A 22,723-nucleotide genomic window follows, 5' to 3' on the forward strand; every position below is an offset into this window, starting at 1 on the left:
CTGAAGCTGAAACTCCAGTACTTTGGCCACCTCATGCGAAGAGTTGACTCACTGGAAAGGACTCTGATGCTGGGAAGGATTTGGGGGCGGGAGGAGAAGGGGATGACAGAGAATGAGATGGCTGGGTGGCATCACCGACTCGATGGATATGAGTTTGAGTGAACTCCGGGAGTTGGTGATGGACAGGGAGGCCTGGCGTGCTGTGATTCATGGGGTCGCAGAGTCGGACACGACTGAGCGACTGAACTAAACATGTTTTGTTATTATCTTAGAAAATAGCCAGCATTCCAAAAATCTGTAGTACTGTGAAATCTGCTCTATGCCAGGCACTAGAATTGAATATATGTTAATATGTGTTAGGTATACTATCTTAGAGTTTACAGTTTATCACGGAGACCAGTTATTTTAAGTAGTGTTATCAAAGAAAAGTGCCATGTTTCCTTTGCATCCTAAAATATCAACTTTTCCTGATTGAAGCAAATCTTACCTGTCCCATGACAATATTCTGTGCAGGTAATTTTGAAAAATACTTAGGACCCAGCTTCTTTGATAGACAGATTAACTGTAAAACTCTTGGTTTATTTTGCATTATTTGAGGAGAGAGGGATGATTTTTATTTACCTGCTGAATATATCTTTTCTCTTTCTGAGAGACAGACTTGTTTTTTGTTTTCCAATTCAGGAATTGGTAGTTTTTTGAGAACATAATACCTCAAACTAGTTCTAGTTCTAGTTTGAACTTTAAGCCAGCAAGGGGAAAATGAACTATGATTGTATATGCATGACTCTTCAGCCTGGTGTGGTAAAATAGGCTCCTGATCTTTTCTTTAAGCCATCTCCCTCCTTTTCAACTTCTTCTAGATTTTGACAGTATACTGCTGCTGCTGTTAATAATTATAGTACAATAATTAACATTTTTAGCTTTATAAAAATCTTTCAGATGTATTGTGATATTTAAAATTCACTGCAGTTCTGCAAGATGAATATTGTCACTAAGCCCCATTTTACAACAGACAAAATTGAATGTTGGAAAGGTTATGTGCATTGTCCAAGATCATGGAGTCAAGAAACAGCAGAGTGAGAACTTAACCACAGTATCTAACTTGACATATCACCTCTATATTAAACACAAACACTTCAACTGTTATGTAATCCAGTTCCACTTTAACAGTGCTTCCCAAAGTTGTTCTTTTATCCATTTTAAAAATACATTTCATCATTCTTAAATAACTTTCTCATTTATCTAATAGAAACTTTACTGCTACATAAATGATCACCCTGAGCTCCATATTTTAAACATATTGCCTCATTCAAGTAAATTATACAAATGAATGCATCCATATTTTCTTCTTTCTTCCCGTGACCTTTTTTTTTATCCTCACAATGGCTGGAACAATAGTCAGAAATTTGAAAACTTGTTTCCTATCAGTATTTCTATAAAGGCCTCAAAAATGAGCTTTATAAGTGATATGTGAGTGTGTGTGTGTGTGTATACCTTTTAAGTGATTTTATATATATTATATATAATGTTATATCATTTTAAGTGATTTTATATAAAATCACATTCTGTACCCTAAAATCAAAGACAAATATTCCACTTCCAAATGCCAACAGGAAAAAGAATTGAATGTATGTGTTATGTCATTTCTGGGATTTTTAAGTCTTTACATAATGCTACTCCTTTTTATGAGAAATTCTCTTTCACCTGTTTTTGAAATATTTAGTTTGTTACTTTTTAGTTATTATTTGGATCGTACTTTGCCGACATTACTTTGCCAACAAAAGTCCATCTCATCAAAGTTATCATGTATGGATGTGAGAGTTGGACCATAATGAAAGCTAAGCACCGAAGAACTGATGCTTTTTAACTGTGGTGTTAGAGAAGACTCTTGAGAGTGATCCAAGGAGATCCAACCAATCAATTCTAAAGGAAATCATCCTTGAATATTCATTGGAAGGACTGATGCTGAATTTGCCACCTGATGCAAAGAACTGACTCACTGGAAAAGACCCTGATGATGAGAAAGATTGAGGGCAGGAGGAGAAGGGGACAACAGAGGATGAGATGGTTGGATGGCATCACCCACTCAATGGACTTGGGTTTGGGTAGACTCTGGGAGTTGGTGACGGACAGGGAGGCCTGGTATGCTGCAGTTCATGGGGTAGCAAAGAGTCGAACATGACAGAGTGACTGAACTACTACTACCATTTGGGTTCTAGATGATCGAATAACATTAGAACAATTTTCTTAGTAATAAAAGGAGCACTTGATATGTCTGTTGCCTTTTGTACTTCCTGACATGTTAGGCACTCAATAATGTCAGTTATATTAATTCTTTTTGAGACTGTCAGCATTCCAAAATGGTGTTTATTTAGAAAGTTATTACCAGTGCTTGGCTAATAAATGTATTTCTCACAGTGAACATGCTAGTGAGTTTTTATGAAAATACTTATATATGACAATGCTTATGTATGAGGATCTTTTTTTTAATCCAATGAAGATATATCAAGGTATATTTTTCAGAGAGATGTCTTGCTAAACCCAGTCTGCTTTGAAAGAATGTTGTCAACTCTTCTTTGATGTAAAACTTTTTTTTTTTTTTTTTAGGTACCAGTGTAGCCCTCATTATTCTTGCTTTGGGATTTCTGCTGTCAGCCCAGGTTTCTCCACCCATCACTTTTAAGCCAATATCTCCTTTAGGTCAGAATACTACTTGCACAAGATACAGGTGAGATTTTATAATGGTCCCCTTCCTTAACCTAATTTTGGTAACTTCTTTGTTTACTTATAACTTTCCTAAAAAATGAGAGATGAGTAGAAGCTTCCTAGGCATCCAGACTTAATGGTAGAAATGCATGCTTCAGGAAAAGTTAATTATTATACACAATTTTGGTGATATTTCTCTGGAAATTGGAAGCATATATTGATACAGAATCTAAGCAGGAATACTGAGAAGCTATTTTATATTATATATGACTCAGTGACATCTACATTCTAAGTGAAATGAACTTTAACAGTAATTAAGCTTTTCCATGATGTACATATCTGATACACTTATTATCTGGATATTCTATCAGTTTCCATGATGTGCATGTCTGATACAGTTTATTATTTGGATATTCTATCAATTAATCTTCACCATGTTCCACAAGTATCCCCTCATTCATTTAAGCAGAAAAGAATTTTTCCTCTCACTAGTAGGGTTCTTGAAGAGCAATAGAAAGTGGGAAAAGGTGCTGGAAGAGTGTGTTAATCGTCAGCTTCCAGTTTAATAACTGGTTAAGTTAAGCAGTATACACCCTATGTGATAGATTAATAGAGAAATGGATGAATGGATACATCGGCTGACAGATGAACTGAAGAATACACACTTGAATTAATTAAAAATTGAATGACTGAACAGGTCAATTAATAAATTTATCAGTAGAGTTCCACATTCCTTCGTGGTTGTGATTTCCTTTTAGGGCTTCTCAGGTGGCTCAGTGGTAAAGGATATGCCAGCCAATGCAGGAGACATGGGTTCAATCCCTGGGTTGGGAAGATCCCCTGAAGAAGGAAATGGCAACCATATCCAATATTCTTGTCTGGGAAGTCCCATGGATAGGGGAGCCTGGAGGGCTATAGGCCATGGGGTCACAAAAGAGTCAGACATGACTTAGTGACTAAACAACAACAAACAACAAAGTGTTTCAAAGTTTTTTTACTTCATTTTAGTGGCTGGAAAGCTAGCAACCCCTTTAAAATATATGGATCAAATAGCTTTAAAAGCAAAAAATGATATTCCTTCAGCCTCAACTAAACAAATGTAAGTCTCAAATCAAAGGGTAAATCATTTATTAAGTAAGGTACACCTATATGAAATTAAAACATTACATTGATACAGTAAATTCCACTTGGGATCACTTGGAGCTTCTCATTTAACAGAATTTATGGTGCCTTCTTATTACAACAGTGAGGAAGACATATGTAATTATGTCTTTCTGGTTGCAAATTGTAATACCCACTTGCCTTTGGAAATGAATGTTGTATATGTTTATCACTTTACTATTTTTAACAGTGTTTATGTTCTAAGGCAGATTTAAAGTTGTCTTAAAAGAAGTTAAACTTAACATAGACTATTTCTGTATATAGAAATTTTTACTTTCTTTCAATATCTGACCTCAACTGCTAGAAAGATGGTAGACCATTGCTAGAATTCTGCATGCTCTACTTTTGTTTTCTTGAAAGATATTTTTTTAAATACAGTGTTTTTAGCTCAGTTACCTCTAACAAATTATTAAAAAACTACTATTGTTTGAGAAACATAGAATGCTTTTTGATTTGATGTCTGATTTAGATGTAGCAGTTTAGATTGAGAATAAGATTGATACACTGCCAGGTAAACTAAAGGCAGAAATTCAGAGAATATGAATAAAAAAATTTTATGAAGTTCTGATACAGAAAAGAAATAACTAGGTTTTTAATGATATACATAATTAAATAGCTTTCCTGGTATCCACTTTTAAAATTTCAATTAAAATATTTTTTGCTCTAGTATAGTTCATTGCATGGCAATTTCTGATCATCAATCTATTAATCCTACCAATCCATCAAAATTATTATCGTCTAAATTACTATCAATATAGGTAGATGAGAATAAAATATTTTCTTTCACCTACCAATTTAAGAAAAAATTGTAGTGGAGTGAGAGAAGTGTACAACCTAATATTGTTCATATCACAAAGTGATAAGTTTTTAAAAACAGAACCAAATTTTATATGTCTTCTGGGAGTCACTGAATATACAAAGCAATTATTTCTCATGTAGTTCCTTTAAGAGAAGCATAGGTTTTGTGAGCAGTTGACAGTATTTATAGTATGTATGTATAGTCTGAATGATTTTATAAAATATATCTGAAGTCCCCTTACTGATTTTTTTGTTGTTAAAAGTATCTATACACATTTCACATTTCTTTACAATAAATATGAAAAATACAGTATACAACATACATGAAAGTTATTAAGAGAATAAATCCTGAGTTCTCATCACAAAAATGATTTGTTTATTTAATGTTATATATATAAGAGATGATGGATGTTCACTAAACATTGTGGTAATCATTTCATGATGTATATAAGTCAAATAATACTGTAAACCTTAAACTATGCAAATCTTTATGCTGACTGCCTTTCAATAAGACTGGAAAAAAAATTAAAAAGAAGATAAAAATGAAACAGTCATGTTTGCATGACTTTCAGATGAGTAATTCTCATACAGTAAATAAATATAGGTGGTATACTTTCCTCTTGGAATGATCTGTATAGGAAAACTGAGCAAAGAAAACAAATTTAAAGGGAGAGATGGTTTAATCTTAAGAACACTGTGTAAATTTTTCTTCATTTTGGAAATTGATATATGTTTGCCTCAGTTCAGTTCAGTTCAGTCGCTCAGTCGTGTCTGACTCTTTGCGACCCCATGAATCACAGCACGCCAGGCCTCCCTGTCCATCACCAACTCCCAGAGTTTAGCCAAACTCATGTCCATCGAGTCGGTGATGCTATCCAGCCATCTCATTCTCTGTCGTCCCCTTCTCCTCCCGCCCCCAACCTTTCCCAGCATCAGAGTCTTTTCCAGTGAGTCAACTCGTCGCATGAGGTGGCCAAAGTATTGCAGTTTCAGCTTTAGCATCAGTCCTTCCAATGAACACTCAGGATTGATCTCCTTTAGAATGGACTGGTTGGATCTCCTTGCAGTCCAAGGGACTCTCAAAAGTCTTCTCCAACACAGTAGCTCAAAAGCATCAATTATTTGGCACTCAGCCTTCTTTATAGTCCAGTCTCACATCTATACCTGACTACTGGAAAAACCACAGCTTTGATTAGATGGACTTTTGTCAGCAAAGTAATGTCTCTGTTTTTTAATATGCTGTCTAGGTTGGTCATAGCTTTTATGCCAATAAGCACGTGTCTTTTAGTTTCATGGCTGCAGTCACCATCTGCAGTGATTTGGGAGCCCCCAAACATAGTCTCTCACTGTTTCCATTGTTTCCTCATCTATTTGCCATAAAGTGGTGGGACTGTATTCCATAATCTTTTTCTTTTGAATGTTAAGTTTTAAGACAGCTTTTTCACTCTCCTCTTTCACCTTCATCAAGAGGCTCCTTGCCATAAGGGTGGTGTCATCTGCATATCTGAGGTTATTGATATTTTTCCCGGCAATCTAGATTCCAGCTTGTGCTTCATCCAACCCGGCATTTTGCACTCTGCATTGATGTACTCTGCATGTAAATTAAATAAGCAGGGTGACAATATACTGCCTTGACGTACTCCTTTCCCAGTTTTGAACCAGTCCTTTTTTTCATGTCCATTTCTATCTGAGAAGGTGCATTCCTCACCCCCACAGATCTGCCTCACCAGGACAGTGGAGAGTAAGTGCTTCAAGTACATCTTCCATTTTTTTAACTGCTTAACTGTCAGCATTCTTTCATTCCTTTTTTTCCTTCTTGAACATTATTAAGCGAAGAGTACGAAAATAATGTGGCTCTTCTTCTGTAGAGTAACATTTTCATGTTTCTTTCTCTAAATGAAGTTTCCAGACATCCAAGTTGACATAGTATTCTTTCATCTATAGACCTCCCTATGTTTGTGACACTAGTTTTGATAAACTGTATTATGCCTAACTAACTATAATTAGTTTGGCATAATAATTACTAATTATAATTAATGTCTTCAAAGTTCATTTACAATAAAAATATTTTTTCATTCACTTCATTTTTTTTCTCCATTAGCCAACCTTGAGTGAGTGAGCACATGTCATTGGCATTAGTGCTGTGACTGTTAGATTCAATCATAAAACTTTCATGTGACCTTAGAAATGTATAGAAACCCTATTAGCCCCTATTTGTTTTCGGCATTTGGCATATTCCTGAGTGATAATGTGTTTGTTTCCAGTAATTTTTAGCAACTTGACAATGAATATAGTGTAATACTATGAATGAGACTTATTGTTTATTGACTGTTATTTTCTAAAACCTACCGATTCCCTTTAAAATTTGCATATTTTAATTCTTTGGTCTGATGATACAGCTTAATAGGTTTTGAGGATAATATTAAATAAAACTACAGTAGAAAATATGCTATATCTGTTGAATAATATCCACAGACTTATTTCAGATAAAGATAACTGTAATTAAATTGGTAGAAAAGGAAAATGAGATTTGAAACAAAAAGCCAATATAACCTTATCATATATCTGTATTTCCAAATAATTGCATATGTCTTATGCTAGCACTTAAATACCCAATATGGAATTTGACATCTGGATAGAAGAATGCTGGAATAGATTCTTGGAGGACGTTAACCACTTATGGGACATAATCATTGAGTTCCTCATGACCTTTTTACCTTGAAGCCTGTATTTTCAGTCAAGGACCTGCAAAGCCACCACAATGGCAAGATCCCCTACTTAAATCTTATTTGTTTTCCACAGTCATGAAGTGCTTCTTGGGAAGCCTTAAAGACAAAAAACAAGGCTTTTTTATTTTATGATTGCAAAGACTGGGAGAAGAGCATTCCAGGAAGAGGGAACATATGTGTACAAGCCCTAAGCAAGGAGTATGGCTTCTTAAGGAGCTTACCCATGAGCAAGAGAATAGTACAAAAATAGACTAGATGGCAGGTCAGTGACAGATCATACTGGGACCCTCAAAAGCCATGAGAATTTTAGACATTTTGGAATACTGAGAAGCCTTTAAAGATTGATAAGAATGACTTAATCAGACTTGTGTTTCTAAAAGATCAGTCTTGCTGCTTAGGGAAGGACACAGGGTGATGAGTAGTGGAGATCAGATGAAAGAAATTGGAAGCCTAGGCAAGGAATAATGCAACCTTCACAGTGGTAGTGGAGACTCCAGAGATTTTGGGGCTGTGGGCCCCAAACAGTGTAACAGTGTAACAGACTGGATAATCAGATGAATGACATACAAGAACAAATACTCTGCATGTGGTTAGGATAGTACTCGGGGAACAGGAGTCTGGGGCTATAAAATCTCCCTGTAGCTCACTTCTTAGAACACAGTTTCAAGGATGCAAATCAGAAGAGCCTTTCCCTTGCTTTCCAGTTAAGTTCAGCAGTCCTGTAAAAAGAACAGTATTTACTGTCACTTACACTGTTATTTTATGCTAAAGCTGAAACTACAATACTTTGGCCACCTCATGCGACGAGTTGACTCACTGGAAAAGAGTCTGATGCTAGGAGGGATTGGGGGTAGGAGGAGATGGGGGCGACAGAGAATGAGATGGCTGGATGGCATCACCGACTCGATGGACATGAGTTTGAGTGAACTCCGGGAGTTGGTGATGGACAGGGAGGCCTGGCGTGCTGTGGTTCATGGGGTCGCAAAGAGTCAGACACGACTAAGTGACTGAACTGAACACTTTTATTTGAAATGTCATTTTCCCTCACTTTTGAACTCAAAAGACTTTTGAGAAAAGCTCTTTTGCATTTATCCATTTAGGTCTGAAGTAAAGGGGGAAGAAGTAAATGGGAAGGAAGTAAAGGGGAAAACGTGTATCTCTGAAACTTACAAGGATTTTTATTCTTATTCTAGACCTCTGATCATTACAATGAATAAATAAAATAAGCCTAGAATTCTGTTCACATTTCAAGTCAGTCCACTCTAGAATATTATCCCAATTTTGTCCTATATTTCAAAAGGGAATGCATTATCCATTACTGTGAGAGTAATAGACCGTAATCATAACCTCTGGTATATTTCCTTATAATAAAGACCAAGAAAACTACAGATAAAGTAAGTACTAGATAAGATTTATAAAAAACTTAACTGTTCTCTAAATAAATAAGCTCAAGATCACCTTCTTGTAAATCATGATACTGAACAAATGATGAAAACTGTTTAGGTATTAACATTTAAATATTAAATGTTATATTTATTATTTGTTGAATGGAGGTATTTTTCCATCATATTGTGAAAGCATGTTGCATAGCTCCTAATGTTTTCCCTGTCTGAGGCTGAAAAATGCCTATTGCTCTGGACCAACCTTTTAATTTAATTTTTTTAAACCAAGTATAGCAACCTGATTAAAAGAATCTCATCAGTGAATGTAACTTTGGAAACTATTATTGTAGGTGGCTGGGTGGCTCGGTGAGTGAATGGGTGGATAGATGGTTTCAAAAGAAGGTAGATGATACTGACTAAAGGAAGATTTTTACTATAATTTTTATTATAGAAGTTAGATATATGTCCTTGAAATTTTGGCAACATTTTGTTGCTACTAGAGCATTGATAGTTTCGGAAATTTTCTTCCAAATGCATCACCTTTACTTCTGCAGTGTGATCAGTAGTACCTCTTGCAGCTATGCGAGCAGACACAGCCGCATAGACATGAAGATCTCTGGGCATACAGCAAGTCTTTGTTCAGGTAATGTGTCCATGCAGTTTTTAGATTGTTGCATGGTTGTAGTACCAAGAGAAGGTTTTCCTAATACAAGTAACTCAGTTGCAAAATAAGATAGTATGACAATGCCTCTAGGACTATTAACATCTGCGTTATATGGTGAATAGGGCTACCCACTCCAGTATTCTTGCCTGGAAAATTCCATTGGCAGAGAAAAGCCAGGTGGGCTACAGTCCAGGGGGTTGCAAAGAGTCGGGCCCGGGGAGGGTGGTCGCAAAGAGCAGCTGACACTATTTGGTGAATAAGTTAGAAGACTAGAAAAAATGATATCATGTGTTCTAAACAATCTGGTTTTAGAAGCAGAGAAGCAGAAATTTATTCTTGTATAATTCTGTACAGTTTAGCAAATAAAAGAATACACCACTTTAGGACAATATGTGTACACATTTGTAATAAGTTTATTCATTTAAGAAACATTTTTGAGATCAGTAGGTCAGGGAATATTAAGATTAAAGGGGAAAAAAGAAACCTTTCTCCACATGGAGCTTACAGCTAGGAGGGAAAAAGATGCCAATAAGTAATTGCAAAGCAGTATGATAAAAGTTGATGTATGTATCAGCATGCCTGGTTGTGACATCACCTCTCCCAGGGCTGTCACAGAAGGCTTCACATGTGAGAGCTCTTCACCATACATTATTCTGGATCCCTTCTTAGAGTCATGCTTTTAACTGCATAAAATAAATTACATAGCAGTTCAAAGAAAATCAGTAATATTGAAATATGTGTGCCAAATTATTTTCCAAATAAACTTATTATATAGTAATCCATGTACTTCTTTATTAATATATTAAATAACAGATCTAATGCAGAGATAATGCCATTGTTTTAAAACCATGGAGAATGTAAACGATATTTTGAAATTTCTGTAATTACTATGCTGCTGCTGCTGCTAAGTCGCTTCAGTCGTGTCCGACTCTGTGACTCCAGAGACGGCAGCCCACCAGGCTCCCCCATCCCTGGATATAAAAATGTATGTGATTTCTATTGTTCTCAGTGCTTTACTGCCTAATTTCATAATTGAAGGAAATGCTAAATTTCAGTTAAAGGTTAATGAATTGCAGATATAGTTTTTTTTTTTCTCATTTGCATTTAAACACTCTGTGTTTAAGAACCCCTCATGTAGGAGTAAGCTTGATCTAATATTTCAAGGATGAGTAGGAGTGAGTAGAAGTGTCTCAGACCAATAAAATGGAAAAACCTTTGGGTTCGAGTTTATATACCCTTTCTGTGTTTCCAGTCTAGAGAAGATCCTTTAGTATTTGTTGGAGAGCTGGTTTGGTGGGGAGAATGACATTGTAGCATGTATATTATCATAAGTGACCAGTCCAGGCTCGACGCATGATACAGGATGCTTGGGGCTGGTGCACGGGGATGACATGGAGGGAGGATATGGGGAAGAGGGAGGTGGGAGGGGGGTTCAAGAAAGAGAACACATGTACACCCGGGGCGGATTCTTGTCAATGTATGGCAAAACCAACCAATATATTAATGTAAGGTAATTTGCCTCCAATAAAATAAATTTAAAAAAAAAAATGGAAAAGCCTCCAAGGGCATGAGAGCAACCTGTGCAAAGACATAGATGTGAAATAGATTTGCTTTTCAGGAATTTTTATAAAGTTTGATACCACTGGGGAAAGGAGTACCAGTCAGAAGATGAGGCAGAAGTAAAGGCAGGGCCTTATATACTAAGTGAAGACAGGTGGTAGAGGGGAACCATTCAGCAGCACCAGACGGGGGAATAACATCATCAAATGCAAGTTTACGAAGAGTTTTCTGCACGGATTTTAAGGCATAGTAAATATAAGCAAGTTCCATTGTGGTTTTTACAAAAATACAATACTATATAGCTGAGTGTGTTAGTTTGGTACCTAGGCTAACTATTGTAGGACTTGCACGTACAAATCAGACTTGTGAATGTGTTTTTCGAATGGAACTATCTGCGGAGATAGGATTAGGAGTAGACTGGTTTAATATTAAAGAGAAAGGATTACATAAAGGTGTTTGGACAGTTCAACTTTATAGATATTCAGTGTAGCTTAAGTGACCCCAGGTGATATACCAAGGGAGATAGATGGAGCATAATTCCAACAATAATAACTATTATTATTTTAAAACTATAATAGTTTCTATTATTTCTTTAATATATATAGATATCCTTGCACATTCTTTTTGAATATTATCCCATGTTATCGTTAAACTTCCCTAAGAGAAAGATACTAGTATCTAATTTTACAGGTAGGAAAATAAGGCTCAGAGAGTTTATATAACCGGCCTTGAGTGATGTAACTGGTAGACTGCAGAGCCACTTTGTTCCCTACATACTCTCTCTGCTTAGTATGGCCTCATGGCATTTTTCTCCGTGTGCATCTGAATTGCATAGTTAACAGTGAATATGTTTGTGAAAACCTATTACTCCCTGGAAGTTAGCACTGATCATTATGTGAATTCTATGGTAATTTCAGCGTAGAAGGAAATCTTTGGAAATAATGTACGTTACGACCAACTTGAAGGTAGATAGTAAAGTACCCTTCACAGAGGTTAAAAATGCACTGCTCATTTTTATCATTATCAGTAAATCATAAAGACATTGCTAGTAGTGCAGATGAGAATTAGAATTTAATTTTTTAAGTTTCTTTTTCTTTCTTTTGTTTGATTTTGAGTTTTATATGGTAAGTCTATGCTGATGAGTCTTATCCAGTTCAGTCGCTCAGTCGTGTCCCACTCTTTGCGACCCCATGAATCGCAGCAAGCCAGGCCTCCCTGTCCATCACCAACTCCCGGAGTTCACTCAAACTCATGTCCATCAAATCAGTGATGCCATCCAGCCATCTCATTCTCTGTCGTCCCCTTCTCTTCCTGCCTCCAATCCTTCCCAGTATCAGGGTCTTTTCCAGTGAGTCAACTCGTCGCATGAGGTGGCCAAAGTATTGGAGTTTCAGCTTTAGCATCAGTCCTTCCAATAAACACCCAGGATTGATCTCCTCTCGAATGGACTGGTTGGATCTCCTTGTAGTCCAAGGGACTCTCAAGAGTCGTCTCCAACACCACAGTTCAAAAGCATCAATTCTTCAGTGCTCAGCTTCTTCACAGTCCAACTCTCACATCCATACATGACCACTGGAAAAACCATAGCCTTGACTAGACGGACCTTGGTTGGCAAAGTAATGTCTCTGCTTTTTAATATGCTATCTAGGTTGGTCGTAACTTTCCTTCCAAGAAGTAAGCATCTTTTAATTTCATGGCTGCAATCACCATCTGCAGTGATTTTGAAGCCAAAAAAATAAAGTCTGACACTGTTTCCACTGTTTCAATCATGAATAAAAATTATTTCATGACAGAACCTATTAACATTTCTAGTTCATTTTGAAAGCAAAGGAAACCTTTATCTAAATTGATTAGTATATATATAAATATTAAACTTTGTGGAACCTACATATTTAGTTCTTTCTGATTTTTTGTTTTTATCATTGTGAGATTGATTTGTGACTGTTGGTTAGGTATATTCACAGAAGTTTAGTTAAATAATAAACTTATGAAATTTAAGGTAGTACTTTATCCCTCAAAGCAGTAGATCCTTCAAGTCTTGACCTGTGTAAGCAAATTCAGCAAAGAATATATATTATTCTTATTCATATGTATATACAATTATGTATTATAGTTAATTCTTGGTAGTTAGCATGCACTGTTCATACAGATACAATCCTTTACCTTTATTTTCATCTTTCATATCACATAAGTATGTATGTGCATGTGTGATGGCTTGCTTTGAATTATAAAAATAAACAAGAAACCCAAACAGGCTAAGTTAATATTGCTGCTTTTTGTCTTGCAAATGTGTGTACCCAAATGGTCTTCCATTCTTATGCAAACGGAGAGTGCCATTTTCAGTTCAGCTACAGAAGAATTTCAGGAGGGCTTGAGTGTTGTATTTTTTTTAATATCTATTCTACTAATATCTATAGGCCACCTTATTTTACTTAATACCTAGATTGTTGATAAATATATCCTTGCAGTAGAAGAACTCAGAATTTTAAAGAGCCATTTATATAACTCCTTATTACAGAAGGTAATACGTAATAACTCCTTATTATAGAAGGCTTCCCAAAGCTGTGCAGTAAGGAACTGGTTGGAATTAGATGAGATAAGGAGAAGAAGACAAAATCCAGGACAGACAGAATAATATATGTGCATAAACAAGAGGAGGCTTACTGTTGTCTACCAACTACAAGTATAGTTATCTTCTAGTTTCAGATACTCAGTTTCACAGAATTCATATTTTCTACTTTGATGAACTATCTGCCTCATACAGCTAGTTTTTTGGATATGCTCTGAGAAATGATAGTATTAATGTCTGGTGTGAGGTTCTAGCAGTAAGAGAAACAGCTTAACCCATGGAAGGGGGTTGTTTACTGAGGGTTCTTAAAAGTGCTTATGTTGGGCTTAGCAGAGCTGCATCAATTCTCCAACTCAGACGGTGTACAACTCTCTTCTGTTCTTTCCCTTTCTCTTCCAAGCAGAGGGACTCAGTTGCCAGTCCAGATCAGCATCACCAGTGAGTGTCAGTTCTCAGGGCCTGGCCCAGTCACCATCCTATCCCCTGCTATTGTTAGGTAGGCATGTGGAGAGCTTTAGGAGTCACCTGAGTTTGTAGAAAAAAAACAGCCAAGACCCTGCCCATGGTAATCTCTGTTGTGGAGGCTGAGGATTATAGAGACTCCCCAGGCCCTACCAGCCTTGACAGTGCCTGCTCCTGGTGTCTGTCACAGACTAATTCAGAAGTTCAAAAAACTGGGGCTTTCCAACCGTCTGTGGCAGAGGGCATTCCCTAGGGAAGGCTCTATGGTGGTAGTTCTGTCACAGATACCTCTCATGCTTTCAGCTATTGATTTCAGAGAAATTTTCAGAAATGGGGTGCTGCCTATAATTCCACTCAGACTTTAAATTATAAGAAGTCATATGTAGAGGTAAAAAGGATTTTGGACTATCTCTTTTTAAAAAAAACATATGCCATATGCAATGTTATTAAGAATATTATTATCGGATTTGTATTCTACGGATATCACCCTGGGCAGTAAGGTACAGATGTAGAAGAGCAAACTTTGGGGTCTAAATTGAGACCTGAAATGAAGGAAAAGGCTCTTGTCAGGTATTGGTGACTGGAATGACTTGTAATGTTATTTAGTATTTAATGTTGCTTAACTGCCCAGCTTTTGTGGCTTGTCTTCCCAAATGGAAATTTGTACTTGAAACATCGAATTATATTTTATGTTGTTTTTTTTCCCAGTTTTTTTGCTTTGCTCTGTTTTTTTCTTATTTCCTCTCTGCTTTCTTCTCTGTATTATCTAGCAACCATCATGTCTTATACAATGTATTTGTTTAGTGATTTAACAAAACCCTGAGATTCATGACTGTAGTGTTGATTTACATTTTTCTTACGTAACTGCAATAATTACATAAACTGATTTGAAATTCAGTAAGAAATTTCTCTGTCAATGTTATGCCTAACTCAGCTAACTCAAAGATTTCAAAAAACTCCCTTGTAGTACTCTGTAAACCACTCTTCAAGCCTGGTGATTTCAGTCAGTTCAGTTCAGTTCAGTCACTCAGTGGTGTCCGACTCTTTGCGACCCCATGAATCACAGCACGCCAGGCCTCCCTGTCCATCACCGACTCCCGGAGTTCACTCAAACTCATGTCCATCGAGTCGGTGATGCCATCCAGCCATCTCATTCTCTGTCGTCCCCTTCTCCTCCTGCCCCCAATCCTTCCCAGCATCAGACTGTTTTCCAGTGAGTCAGCTTGTTGCATGAGGTGGCCAAAGTATTGGAGTTTCAGCTTTAGATCAGTCCTTCCAGTGAACACCCAGGATTGATCTCAGTCGTGTCCAACTCTTTGTGACCCTATGGACTGCAGCAAGCCAGGGCCTCCCTGTCCATCGCTAATTCCTGGAGTGTACTCAAATTCATTTCCATTGAGTCGGTGATGCCATCCAGACATCTCATCCTCTGTAGTCCCCTTCTCCTGCCTTCAATCTTTCCCAACATCTGGGTCATTTCCAAGGAGTCAGTTCTTCGCATCAGGTGGCCAAAGTATTGGAGTTTCAGCTTCAGCATTTCCAATGAATACTCAGGACTGATTTCCCTTAGAATGGACCGGTTGGATCTCCTTGCAGTCCAAGGGACACTCAAGAGTCTTCTCCAACACCAAAGTTCAAAAGCATCTATTCTTCAGCACTCAGCTTTCTTTATAGTCCAACTCTCACATCCATACATGACTACTGGTAAAACCATAGCTGTGACTAGATGGACCTTTGTTGGTAAAGTGATGTCTCTGCTTTTTAATATGCTGTCTAGGTTGGTTATAACTTTTCTTCCAAGGAGCAAGTGTCTTTTAAATTTATTGCTGCAGTCACCATCTGCAGTGATTTAGGAACCCCCAAAATAAATTCTGTCATTGTTTCCACTGTCTCCCCATCTATTTGCCTTTTGGAGCCCCAAAAAATAAAGTCTGACACAGTATCCACTGTTTTTCCATCTATTTCCCGTGAAGTGATGGGACCAGATGCCATGATCTTTGTTTTCTGAATGTTGAGCTTTAAGCCAACTTTTTCACTCTCCTCTTTCATTTTCATCAAGAGGCTCTTTAGTTCTTCTTCGCTTTCTGCCATAAGGGTGGAATCATCTGCATATCTGAGGTTATTGACATTTCTCTGGGCAGTCTTGATTCCACCTTGTGCTTCTTCCAGCCCAGCATTTCTCATGATGTACTCTGCACATAATTTAAATAAGCAGGGTGACAATATACAGCCTTGACATACTCCTTTCCCTATTTGGAACCAGTTGATTGTTCCATGTCCAGTTCAAACAGTTGCTTCCTGACCTGCATAGAATTTTCTCAAAAGGTATGTCAGGTGGTCTGGTATTCCCATCTCTTTCAGAATTTTCCACAGTTTGTTGTGGTCCACACAGTCAAAGGCTTCGGCATAATCAATAAAGCGAAAATAGATGTTTTTCTGGAACTCTCTTGCTCTTTCGATGATCCAGTGGGTGTTGGCAATTTGATCTTTGGTTCCTCTGCCTTTTCTAAATCCAGCTTGAACATCTGGAAGTTCATGGTTCATGAACTGTTGAGCCTGACTTGGAGAATACTGAGCATTACTTTACTAGCATGTGAGATGAGTGCAATTGTGTGGTAGTTTGAGCATTCTTTGGCGTTGCCTTTCTTTGGGATTTGAATGAAAACTGACCTTTTCCAGTCCTGTGGCCACTGCTGTTTTCCAAATTTGCTGGCATATTCAGTGCAGCACTTTCACAGCATCATATTTTAGGATTTGCAATAGCTCACCTGGAATTCCATCACCTCCACTAGCTTTGTTCATAGTGATGCTTCCTAAGGGCCACTTGACTTCGCATTCCAGGATGTCTGGCTCTAGGTTGGTGATCACACCATCGTGATTACCTGAGTCATGAAGATCTTTTCTGAACAGTTCTTCTGTGTATTCTTGCCACCTTTTCTTAGTATCTTCTGCTTCTATTAGGTCACATGATTTCTGTCCTTTATTGTGCCCATCTTTGCATGAAATGTTCCCTTGGTATGTCTAATTTTCTTGAAGAGATATTTCAGTTCAGTTCAGTCACTCAGTCGTGTCCGACTCTCCGCGACCCCATGAATCACAGCACGCCAGGCCTCCCTATCCATCACCAACTCCCGGAGTACACTCAAACTCATGTCCACAGAGTCGGTGATGCCATCCAGCCATCTCATTCTCTGTCGTCCCCTTCTCCTCCCGCCCCCAACCTTTCCCAGCATCAGAGTCTTTTCCAGTGAGTCAACTCGTCGCATGAGGTGGCCAAAGTATCGCAGTTTCAGCTTTAGCATCAGTCCCTCCAATGAACATCCAGGATTGATCTCCTCTAGAATGGACTGGTTGGATCTCCTTGCAGTATAAGGGACTCTCAAGAGTCTTCTCCAGCACCACAGTTCAAAAGCATCGATTCTTCGACGGTCAGCCTTCTTCACAGTCCAACTCTCACATCCATACATGACCACGGGAAAAACCATTGCCTTGACTAGACGGACCTTGGTTGGCAAAGTAATGTCTCTGCTTTTTAATATACTATCAAGGTTGGTCATAACTTTCCTTCCAAGGAGCAAGCGTCTTTTAATTTCATGGCTGCAGTCAGCATCTGCAGTGATTTTGGAGCCCAAAAAAACAAATTCTGACACTGTTTCCACTGTTTTTCCATCTATTTCCCATGAAGTGATGGGACCAGATGCCATGATCTTTGTTTTCTGAATGTTGAGCTTCAAGCCAACCTTTTCACTCTCCTCTTTCACTTTCATCAAGAGGCTTTTGAGTTCCTCTTCACCTTCTGCCATAAGGGTGGTGTCATCTGCATATCTGAGGTTATTGATATTTCTCCCAGCAATCTTGATTCCAGCTTGTGCTTCTTCCAGCCCAGCGTTCCTCATGATGTACTCTGCATATAAGTTAAATAAGCAAGGAGACAATATACAAACTTGACGTACACCTTTTCCTATTTGGAACCAGTCTGTTGTTCCATGTCCAGTTCTAACTGTTGTTTCCTGACCTGCATACAGGTTTCTCAAGAGGCAGGTCAGGTGGTCTGGGATTCCCATCTCTTTCAGAATGTTCCACAGTTTATTGTGATCGACACAGTCAAAGGCTTTGGCATAGTCAATAAAGCAGAAATAGATGTTTTTCTGAAACTCTCTGCTTTCTCCATGATCCAGCGGATGTTGGCAATTTGATCTCTGGTGCCTCTGCCTTTTCTAAAACCTGCTTGAACATCTGGAAGTTCACGGTTTACATACTGCTGAAGCCTGGCTTGGAGAATTTTGAGCATGACTTTACTAGCGTGTGAGATGAGTGCAATTGTGCGGTAGTTTGAGCATTCTTTGGCATTGCCTTTCTTTGGGATTGGAATGAAGACTGACCTCTTCCAGTCCTGCACCCACTGCTGAGTTTTCCAAATTTGCTGGCATATTGAGTGCAGCACTTTAACAGCATCATATTTCAAGACTTGAAATAGCTCAACTGGAATTCCATCACCTCCACTAGCTTTGTTTGTAGTGATGCTTTCTAAGGCCCACTTGACTTCACATTCCAAGATGTCTGGCTCTAGGTCAGTGATCACATTATCGTGACTATCTTGGTTGTGAAGATCTTTTTTGTACAGTTCTTCTGTGTATTCCTGCCACCTCTTCTTAATATCTTCTGCTTCTGTTAGGTCCATACCATTTCTGTCCTTTATCGAGCCCATCTTTGCATGAAATGTTCCCTTGGAATCTCTAATTTTCTTGAAGAGCTCTCTTGTTTTTCCTATTCTGTTGTTTTCCTCTATTTCTTTGCATTGATCACTGAGGAAGTCTTTCTTATCTCTCCTTGCTATTCTTTGGAACTCTGCATTCAGATGCTTATATCTTTCCTTTTCTCCTTTGCTTTTCGCCTCTCTTCTTTTCACAGCTATTTGTAAGGCCTCCTCAGACAGCCATTTCGCTCTTTTGCATTTCTTTTCCATGGGGATGGTCTTGGTCCCTGTCTCCTGTACAATGTCACGAACCTCCGTCCAGAGTTCATCAGGCACTCTATCAATCAGATCTAGTCCCTTAAATCTATTTCTCACTTCCACTGTATAATCATAAGGGATTTGATTGAGGTCATATCTGAATGGTCTAGTGGTTTTCCCTACTTTCTTCAATTTAAGTCTGAACTTCACAATAAGGAGTTCATGATCTGAGCCACAGTCAGCTCCTGGTCTTGTTTTCGCTAACTGTATACAGCTTCTCCATCTTTGGTTGCAAAGAATATAATCAATCTGATTTCGGTGTTGACCATCTGGTGATGTCCATGTGTAGAGTCTTCTCTTGTGTTGTTGGAAGAGGGTGTTTGCTATGACCAGTGCATTCTCTTGACAAAACTCTATTAGCCTTTGCCCTGCTTCATTCCGTGCTCCAAGGCCAAATTTGCCAGTTACTCCAGGTGTTTCTTGACTTCCTACTTTTGCGTTCCAGTCCCCTATAATGAAAAGGACATCTTTTTTGGGTGTTAGTTCTAAAAGGTCTTGTAGGTCTTCATAGAACCGATTATTTAGACTTTCCTATTCTATTGTTTTCCTCTATTTCTTTGCATTGATCTCTGAGGAAGGCTCTCTTATCTCTCCTTGCTAGTCTTTGGAACTCTGCATTCAAATGGTTAACACAGATATTCAAATATAGCCGAGATATTCAAATGGATAACACAGATAATGCTTCATTTCCATTTGATTAGATTCTTCCACTGAGATTTCAGCACTTGTTTGTTTCAGTTCAGTTCAGTTCAGTCGCTCAGTCGTGTCTGACTCTCTGCTACCCCATGAATCACAGCACGCCAGACCTCCCTGTCCATCACCAACTCCCGGAGTTCACCCAAACTCATGTCCATAGAGTCGGTGATGCCATCCAGCCATCTCATTCTCTGTCATCCCCTTCTCCTCCTGCCCCTAACCTTTCCCAGCATCAGAGTCTTTTCCAGTGAGTCAACTTGTCGCATGAGGTGGCCAAAGTATTGCGGTTTCAGCTTTAGCATCAGTCCCTCCAATGAACACCCAGGATTGATCTCCCTTAGAATGGACTGGTTTAATCTCCTTGCAGTCCAAGGGATTCTCAAGAGTCTTCTCCAGCACCACAGTTCAAAAGCATCAGCTCTTCGGTGATCAGCTTTCTTCACAGTCCAACTCTCACATCCACACATGACCACGGGAAAAACCATAGCCTTGACTAGACGGACCTTGGTTGGCAAAGTAATGTCTCTGCTTTTTAATATGCTATCTAGGTAGGTCATAACTTTCCTTCCAAAGAGTAAGCATCTTTTAATTTCATGGCTGCAATCAGCATCTGCAGTGATTTTGGAGCCCCCCCAAAAAAAGTCTGACACTGTTTCCATTGTTTTTCCTTCTATTTCCCATGAAGTGATGGGACTAGTTGCCATGATCTTAGTTTTCGGAATGATGAGCTTCAAGCCAACCTTTTCACTCTCCTCTTTCACTTTCATCAAGAGGCTTTTGAGTTCCTCTTCACTTTCTGCCACAAGGGTGGTGTCATCTGCATATCTGAGGTTATTGATATTTCTCCCAGCAATCTTGATTCCAGCTTGTGCTTCTTCCAGCCCAGGGTTCCTCATGATGTACTCTGCATAGAAGTTAAATAAGCAGGGTGACAATATACAGCCTTGACGTACTCCTTTTCCTATTTGGAACCAGTCTGTTGTTCCATGTACAGTCAGTTTGAACTGAGTTATTAAGGAAAATGGTAAGACAAGAACCTAACAGTTTTAAATGAAAGAGACTAAGGTGAATTTATATATATCAGCTATCATATCTGAGTGAATTATATATATGATTAACAAAACAGGAGGAATATGCCATTCTGAGAGAATATTTTATAAAGTAATTAGAACTTTGAACTCTAACCAGGAAAGGGAAAAGTGTCATGTCCATATAATTCTGGAAGTAATTTAGGATCTGCAAGATGTTTGAAGACTAGAGTAGTAAAAGATAAAGGCAACAAATTGAACATACACTGGAAAAAGGTAAGAAATTTACCTGTTAGAGAAACTCAAATAAATGAATCTTTGAGACTTCAAGAGAGACACACATGGTAATTATTCTGTCAGAGAGAAATTGGAGCAACAAGAATTTTAGCACTAAAAAAAGAAGCTTAATTGCTCTATTACCCTATAAGGAAGAGTCACAAAAGAACAGTTAGCCATCTCCATCAGAGAAGTGCTGAGGTAAAATATATATGCTCATGAACACCTCAAAAAAAGGGATCACAAAGCACCAGGATAAGCTGGAGCCCTCAAATTCATCGAACCCTAGTTTTGCAGATAAGAGGCCAGCCATGGAGGCTCAGTCATTCTGGGGTGAATGTTATTAACTGGGTGAAGCACTAAGTCTTTGAGACTTTTAGGTCACCTCTCATGTTATTTTCAAGTTACTTTAAAGTTATTTAAATAACTTGAGGGAACCAGCAGGCTTGGTAAATGCCCCATTCACCACTGGACATTGACTGCATCACCAAGAAGATCCAGAATTACAAATTTGCATTCATAGGTACACAGAGACACTACTAGGGATTTTTTCCCTCACTTTTTATTGTTCCATCTGGTCTCTATTACTGCCGTTTACCAAGTGTTATGCCAGCTGTTAAGGGGGAAAAAAGCATAAGATATAGGCCCTTGTCAGGAATTGGCAATATCTTGCAATTACTTTTATTTTATTTACATTTTGAATCCATTTTACAGTTTCACATCTTCAGAGAGACTTGGGTAGAAACTGATATTTCAAAATATGTACAGAACTTAACAAGAATATGTTTTAAGCATTTGAATAAATTTATATCAGTTAAGAATTGTGTTTTGCTGTGGATAACAGAAGAACCCAAAATAACTGTCTTAAACAAGAAAGGAGTTTTTCTTTTGCTCTAGTAAGATAAATTCAAAAGAGGGGAGTTTGTCATCAGGGACCCAGGCACCTATCTTTTTGCTGTACCCCTGTAAGTATTCTTCACAAGTTTGTGAGCAAGGTCCACTGCAGTCATCTCTGTGACACAGGCCAGAAGAGGGAAATGTAGAAGCAGCAATGCTTCCTGGCTGAATCAGCTTGCTTTGAATTGAAGTCTTCCTGGAATCCCATACAGAACTTCTCACAGATCAGAATCAGTCCCATGAAACTGTCATAGCTAGTTTCAGTAAAGACTGGGAAATTCCGTTCAGTGGTTTGGGAGAAGAAGGGGTAGGGGGGCACAGTGTTCCAGTTAAAAATCAGGATTCTCTTACAAAGGAGAAAGCAAAGAAGGAATCTAGCGGTAGAACCCTAGCAATCTTTGACACAACAGTACTAGAGTTAACTTTATGGGACATGTATAAGCAGTGCTGCTTGACAGCAGGGAGGATGAATTAACTGAATACATGGGCTCTACCTACTTACTTTTTAAAATTTAGTTCTGTTTATACTGACTAGAAGTGTAAGGTCAGCTTTGCAGGTAGCAAGAAATATGGCCATCTTAGATAATGTATCTCCAGATTTGCAAGGGAGAAAGAATCAGTACAGTTTCTTCATTGATTATCATTCTTTTGGCCTTGTAAACCAGTAAAATAGCTTCTCTTTGTTATGTTTATTCAAAATAAGTGATTTGAATAAATGAATGGTTTGCTCATGTATTAAAATGAATATCATGGCAGCTACCATTTATCATATAGTCACTAT

The 22,723-nt window shown here is 38.1% G+C and overlaps 1 protein-coding gene across 2 annotated transcripts in view; it reads left to right on the forward strand.

The window, feature by feature from the left end:
- SLC2A13 (solute carrier family 2 member 13) overlaps window positions 1–22,723 on the forward strand; it is a 559,427-nt gene that overhangs the window by 368,368 nt on the left and 168,336 nt on the right. For both annotated transcript variants that reach the window (XM_088836975.1, XM_055396779.2), the window contains exon 6: window positions 2,608–2,728. In XM_088836975.1, coding sequence (XP_088693101.1) covers window positions 2,608–2,728 — 121 coding nt within the window. The remainder of the gene's footprint in view (window positions 1–2,607; window positions 2,729–22,723) is intronic.

The sequence above is a fragment of the Moschus berezovskii genome, chromosome 6 (genome assembly GCF_049115385.1).
Source record: "Moschus berezovskii isolate FMDL1 chromosome 6, NW_MosBer_1.0, whole genome shotgun sequence".
In the NCBI taxonomy this organism is placed as follows: domain Eukaryota; kingdom Metazoa; phylum Chordata; class Mammalia; order Artiodactyla; family Moschidae; genus Moschus; species Moschus berezovskii.